The 6,579-nt window shown below is 64.0% G+C and overlaps 1 protein-coding gene across 1 annotated transcript in view; it reads right to left on the bottom strand.

Annotated features, from left to right (window-relative positions):
• The window catches only part of MMP17 (matrix metallopeptidase 17), a 24,028-nt gene that overhangs the window by 9,971 nt on the left and 7,478 nt on the right, over positions 1-6,579 (bottom strand). The window contains exons 2-6 of the mRNA XM_021697296.1: positions 4,465-4,597; positions 3,638-3,767; positions 2,870-3,153; positions 2,015-2,191; positions 606-705 (exon numbers count right to left, since the gene is read on the bottom strand). Coding sequence (XP_021552971.1) covers positions 606-705; positions 2,015-2,191; positions 2,870-3,153; positions 3,638-3,767; positions 4,465-4,597 — 824 coding nt within the window. The remainder of the gene's footprint in view (positions 1-605; positions 706-2,014; positions 2,192-2,869; positions 3,154-3,637; positions 3,768-4,464; positions 4,598-6,579) is intronic.

Below are 6,579 nucleotides of genomic sequence, written 5' to 3'. Positions count from 1 at the left end.
AAAAAAAAAAAAAAAAAAAAAAAAAAAAAAAAAAAAAAAGGGGGGCCAGGGGGGCCGGGGAGGGGAGGGCCGGGGCGGGCTGGGTGAGAGAGAAGGGGGGTGGGCAGGGGAGGGGGGTGCCGCGGCTGGGGCACAGACCCGGGCGGGCTGGACCCCCTTTCCTGAGCCACTGTGAGGAGCTGGGCTTCACAAAACCCGGAAGGAGACCCCACATCGTTGCCCGCGGGCTCGCAGATGCACGACAACGATGTGTGTCAGGAGAGAAAAGGGCATTAATAGGAGTCCCTTGTGTGTCAACTATACTTCAATTAATAAACAAAAATCCAGAGCCTGCATCCCTTTTCCGCAGTCCAGAGTGGCCGAGACAGAGCGAGGCGTGAGCAGAGCGTCAGGGAGCATCGTGGGGCGCATGTCTGGGACAAGGGGTGAGGGGCCACCACCCCTGCAGCCCGGGCCGGGGTGAGCAGGTGCCCCTCCGCGTCTGGGGGGCTTCAGGAAAGGGACGTGGCCCCACAGCTGTGCTTCTCTCAGAAGAGCCGGGAGGCTCTGAGCCTCTGTTGGGGGTGGCGCCGGCCACGGTGTGCAGACCAGGGGCCCACGCTTACGGGGTGCTGGACCGATTGTCGGGGGGCTCTGGCAGGCGCGGAGGCTCCTCGGGCTCCGGGGTGTGTGGCTGTGCCGTGGGGGACACGGACTCCCGCACGCCTGCGGAGACAGGAGGCTGCACTGAACCCGTAGGCCCGCCTCCCTGCAGACCCCACCCCCTCCAGGGGACCCCCCAGTACGGAACTACAGGCACGGCTGCTAGAGCATCACAGTGGGAGGAGGAGACACGGGGGTCCCCACGACCCCTCCTTGACCTCCAGGGCTTAAACGAAGTTGCCCCCCGGACCGCCGTGGGTGCAGACCCCAAAGAACCAAACACAGGGCTTCCAACCAAAACTCGTCTGTGAATGTGCCCAGCAGCCAAAACGTGGAGACGCCCCAGGTGTCCACCAGCACGAGTGGACAGGTAAGATCGCTGGCCACAGCGGGTGGGCCGTGGGTGGCCTCGGGAACAGGGTGCTCAGTGAGAGAAGCCGGACCCAAAAGGCCACTCGGGTGCAATTCCGTTGGCGCGAGCAGCCCACACCGTGGAGACGAACAGAAAAGAGGTCAGTGGCTGCTCGGTGGGGGGGGAGGGGGTGGTGAGGAATGTTCTGGAACTAGGTGAAGTGGCAGATGGGCAACACTGTGAACGGGGTAAATGCCACTGACCTGGATGCTCCGAGTGGTTAATGTGGTACATTTTACTCTAGCAGGAAAAGCCCAGAGGCATCAGAGGTCAGTGGGCGAGGGGAGCGGGAGCGGGGGAGGGGCTGCCATGCTTAGGAAGGGGAGGCAGGGTCTGGCCGCCGTGCGGAGCAGACGGGTTGGGGCAGGAGACCCGAGCCACACGCGGGGCTGGGACCACTGCCTCTGGCCCAGGCCCATGCCCGATGCGGGATGGGGCCTCCTTCTGCGCTGGTTCCTGATGTGTCCCCAGCAGAGCAGGTCCCTGAGCAGGGCTCTGGGTCCAGTCCTGGCTCTGTTGGCCACCACGGGCCATCCTGCCTCAGTTCTCCCACCTCTAAGTGGGGCCGGCTGGCCCTCGGTCACAGGTGTAAAGACCGGGTGCCACCAGGCACACACGTGGTTCGCACAAGGCCAGGGGCACCAGCCATGCCCGCGGTCACTGCCTGAAGCTCTGTGGGCGCCGGCCTGGGATCTTGCCCGGGGCTCGGAGGCTCTGGGGCGAGCTCTTACAAGGGCTGCAGGCCCCACATCCAGGGACCCCGGCGACAGACCCCGTTTACTCATCCCACACGCGTGAGGGAGCAGCTAAGGCGTGCCACGCAGGGTCTACATGCTGAGCTCACGAAGACGAACAAGACGGAAAAACCCTCCTCCCGGGGGGTTCTGTGCGCTGGGGGTCCCCCACCTTTCTGTCCCCATTCCTGGGGAGCCTGTGGCTGACTCTGAGGGGAGGACTCACCGTACAGCTGCCAGATCCGCACCCTGTCCTCATAGGAGAGCCTGTAATGCAGAGGGTCGCCGACCGGGCCCTGGTAGTAGGGCTGCATGATGGAGCTCGTGGCCGCCACATGGCTCAGCCCGATGGCGTGGCCAAACTCGTGGACAGCCACCGCAAACAGGTCCATATCGTGGGCATCTGGGAACCACAGCGAGCAGTGGATCAGGGGAGGGACTTCCGGACCGGCCACAGGATGGAGCGAGCTCGTGCACAGGGGCGGGGGCACCCGTGGGGAGGGGGTGTGATGTGAGCGGTACCGACCCGATTCCTGCCGAGGCCCTCCTGGGGTCTACAAGGGCTTCTCGGGCCTGAGTCCCACCATGGCAAAGGGCCCAGAGGCTCTGCGGGGTCACTGCTGGTTCCTCAGGCTGGGACGGGCTCCACTCCCGGGGCTGGAGCATGGACTGAACCCACAGTGGCCCCCATCTGTGCCCTGCGCCCCTCGGCCCACCTGCAGCCTGGGGGCCTGTGCCTTCCCAGACCAGTGGGGCTCAGCGAGCAAGGGGGCGAAGGTGTGAAGGCCTGCAGAGGCCTTGCAAGCTTCCACTGCCTCTTGGAAGCTGGGACCAGGGTGAGGACGAGCCCGGCTCAGCACGTTGAGGGGAGACACCTTGAGCCGTGTGAGCCCGCATCCCAGGCCTGTGAGCCCAAGATCCGCGGTGCAGGCGCCCCTGCCGGAGACGGCGGGGTGAGGCTGGGCTCCACGGGCGGGACAGACGCACAGCGCTCGAGGCCATGGGGGCTATTCACCCCGCAGGCCTGAAGTGGCCCCTAGAAGCCAGGGGGTCCCTGGGACTCAGCCTCAGCCCGACGCACCTGACGAGCGGAAGGCCCAGGACTCGTCGTCATCGAAGTGGGCGTCCCCTGCGGTGTGGTGGTCGCCGGGGAAGAAGGCATGGGCCACCGTGCCGCCGGGGCCATCGAAGGGGTAGGCGTCGTCGTGGTCAGCCGTGGAGAAGTCGATCTGGATGTCCGCAGTGCTGCCCGCCACCTCGTGGAAGTTGAGGGGCGTGATGTCGCTCCAGACTTTGAGGGCATAGTGCATGAGCGCACGCACCGTGTCGCGGCCGAGGGGCGAGTCCCGCGGGAATGTGCGGACCCTAGGTGGTGGGGTCAGAGCCCGGGGTCTGCCCACCAGGCGCAGGCCCTGCCCCCACCCCAGCCCCCACCCGGGGGGCTCCCGGGCACATCCCTCCCCAGGGTTGCCCATCCAGGCCTTATTGGGAAACGGGGTTTTGCGGATGCAGTTAGGATTTGAGATGAGGCCTCCCGGATAGGGTGAGGTGTCCTCAGAGGACACAGCAGGGGACGCGGGGACGGGGAGAGGGCCACGCGAGGGCGGCAGACGCGGGGACTGTGGCAGTGGGTTGGAGGCGGCCAGCAGCGCCCGGAGCAGGGAGGCGGAGGACGGATTCCCCCCACCCGCCCGCCCCACGGAGCCCCAGAAGGAGCCAGCCCTGCGGGCCCTGAACCTCGGGAACTGAGGACACAGTCCCGGTCCCGCGAAGCTCGGCTCGGGGGCGCTTGTTTGGGCAGCCCCCAGGCACTGAGACCCAGAGAGGCAGGCAGGTGCAGCCCACCCACCTCCAGGACAAGCTCCTCCTGTTCCACGTGGTGGGAGCTGGAGCCTGGCGTCTCCTTCGTGCCGGGGCTGCAGCTGGGAGGTCCGGGAGGGAACACCGAGGGGTCTTCATCAGCGCCAGGGTGGCCTCGTCTGCAGGGGTGGCCGGGGGTCAGGTCCCCTGGGGCTGGCAGCAGTCTCAGGCCCTATTCCCCAGTCCCTGCCCCGGGGCTCCAGCGTGCCAGGCCTCACGGCCAGGGGGACGTCCACGGCCAGGCAGGGGTCATGCGAAGCATTTACTGACTTCGGCAGCACACACGCCTGACCAGCTCTGCTGGGACACGGATGTGTACCCCTCTTCCGGGGCCTGGGCACAGATGCGCTCCATCAGCCCACGGGAGGGTCTCTCCAAGCCTGGGATTTGTTGCCAATATGTAAAACCCGGGGTGCTCCCACAAACACCCCAGATTTCTGGCTTCCCGTGGAAAGCTGCAAGTTTGGGCCGCACAGATCTGCCACTTCCGGGGACAAGAATCAACTGGGACCATGGGTGCGCAGATCCCACCCCGACAGCGGCCCCCTTGGCCCCCATGGCGCAAGTGCGTGAGACCCTGCTGGGCGGGGTGCAGATGGGTCTGGGCGCAGCTGGTGCACGGTCCCCCCACAACATGCCCGCATCTGGGGGTGGTGAGCGTGCTGATGGGATCCCATGTCCCCAGGGAGTGGGCCCAGCCCTAAGCCCACCCCCCACGGGCAGGCTGGAGAGGGCGAAGGGCCCCAAAGGGTGGCGGGGCGGGGTGGGGGTGCAGTTAGGGGAAACCCCATCTCCTGCCACCGCTGGAGGACTGACCCAGGATGCCGGTGGCCTCCAGCCCTCCGAACCGCTGCATGGCCACAATGGCCTTCGTCAACTCCTCCCGTATCTGCAGCTGCCCTGTTGTGGGGTCTGCAGGGGGCAGGTAGCCGAACTTGCTCAGCCACGCCTGAGAGCAGAGAGCAGAGTGAGGCGAGGAGGTGGCGGGCTCAGCCCCACAAGAAGAGCTGCCTGCCCTTGAGGTGAGGAGCAGGCCTCTTCTGCCCTGATCACCACCGGCCCCAGCCCCCCATTAGCCCACAGGGCACCTCGGGCCCCCTCTTTATAGACAGATTCTGGAGAACCGTCTTAATAAACCTGATGCCCCTTAGAAGGGGTGAGCTTAAGCAGCGCCCTTCTCCTGCGCCAGGACACGCCCAGGGCACACTTGAGAAGGTGAAAATATAAAAAGGTTATTACACCTGAATTTGGCAAGTGCCAAATTCAGGCCTGGAGCCACCTTGGGAAGCAGCAACCTAGGACCTAAGGTCTGAAACCCACACTGAGAGGGCAGTAGTCTCAGACTCCGGTTTTAGGAATCCGCTCACGAGCTGCCGGGACTCTGAAGCCAGGCTGCCTGGGGGCAAATCCCACTGGGCCACCTCCTTGCTGGGCACCTGGGACAAGTCCCTCAAGCCCTCTGGGTGGTCTCCTTGCCTGTGGGTGTGAGGACATCGTGAGTTACAACACGGAAACGCTCAGTGCCTGACGCAGGCGCTCGGTATACAAAGTGTACGTGGTGTTGTCAGGGGACAGGTCTGCCGAAAATGCCCTGGCACTGGGGTCCCGAGCCAAACAGGAAGCCGGAATGGCAGGTGACCCTTCCCCATGGGCACAGAGCCCCCTTCCCAAGTCCCAGCATCTTTACCCCCGTGGGGGGCCCGAGGAGAGAGGGAGGCGCTGCCGCCATTCTTTGGGGGGAGTCTCCGCTTCAACTACCAAATGGTGTCACGCCCACGTCCTGGCCGGTGGACAGCGGTGGGCTCCCCAGTGGGGGAGGACCCGCAGGTGGGTGGGGGGCAAGGTTGCAGGAATTCCCTGAGACCCTCCGCTCCCAGGCCTGGCTCCAAGATAGGCAGCAACCTGCGGGCCTATTTGTTTTCTGGTGGACACTGAAGAAACTCTCGTTTATGCTGCCTGCAGGGTCCCCGGAAGCTTCTGAGTTTGCGGACCCTGCCAGTAGGACCCCTGCCCAGAGGCTCTGCCCCCACAGGGGCCCAGCAGGTGCTCAGTGGGAGAGAGTCCACCCTCCCGGAATTCTCAGGAGCTTCAACTGACCAGGAGGAGCCACCTCCATGATTTGCATACAATTTGCATACACCTGCAGAGAACCAGCTAGATCCCTGTCTTTCCAGGAAACATGGAGTCTTTCCTGGGGTTTCTCTGTTCCTTTAACCCCCACCCCTCAAACCCTTACTGGCCCAGAACCACCAGTCCTGACAGAAGACCCCCCGAGAGAGTGTGCGGACCTAGGGCCCTTGGAGGTTGTCGGACAGGACTGGGTAGCAGTGGAAGTAACTTGGTCCTCGATGGACAGCAATCAGGAGACCCTTCCAAATGGACACTCCTGATTAGAGGGGCCTGAGGAGTGACGCCCTGTGCTCAGACGAGGCGGGCATCGGCTGGGACAGGCCCACTTCCCCACCCCGGACTGTGCCCTCCTCAGAGTTAAGATCCTTGCTGTCCCTGGGCACCCCTCTTCCTTTGGGAGGACCTCCCTTCACATCACTTGGGACACGTTAAAGTGTATCTATCTCAGGCACCGAGAGGGGACATGTCCCGGCTAGTACCCGGCTAGGCCCTGGAGATGCTCAAGCACAAAACACGTACATTTGAGGCTACACATGTTTTGGGGAAAAGTTTTACAAAGTTTTGATGTTGCCGTTTGCTTTCTGAATGTCCACACACACACACACACATTTCAGACGAGATCGGGCGCGTTCAGGGTGGTATGGCCGTAGACCACACACACACTTCAAAGCCCTGTTGCTCAGCAGCACAAGGCTGCCTCTTCCAGGATGCCCTCAGGAGTCTCCTGACAAACAGGATGCCAGGCGTGGGAGCCACCCCCTCCTCACCAGGGAAGGGGCCAGCCAAGCGGGTGCACCCCCC

Source organism: Neomonachus schauinslandi, chromosome 14 (genome assembly GCF_002201575.2).
Source record: "Neomonachus schauinslandi chromosome 14, ASM220157v2, whole genome shotgun sequence".
Lineage (NCBI taxonomy): Eukaryota > Metazoa > Chordata > Mammalia > Carnivora > Phocidae > Neomonachus > Neomonachus schauinslandi.
The sequence above is the reverse complement of the archived record's forward strand: the minus strand, read 5'-3'. Positions and strand labels throughout refer to the sequence as shown.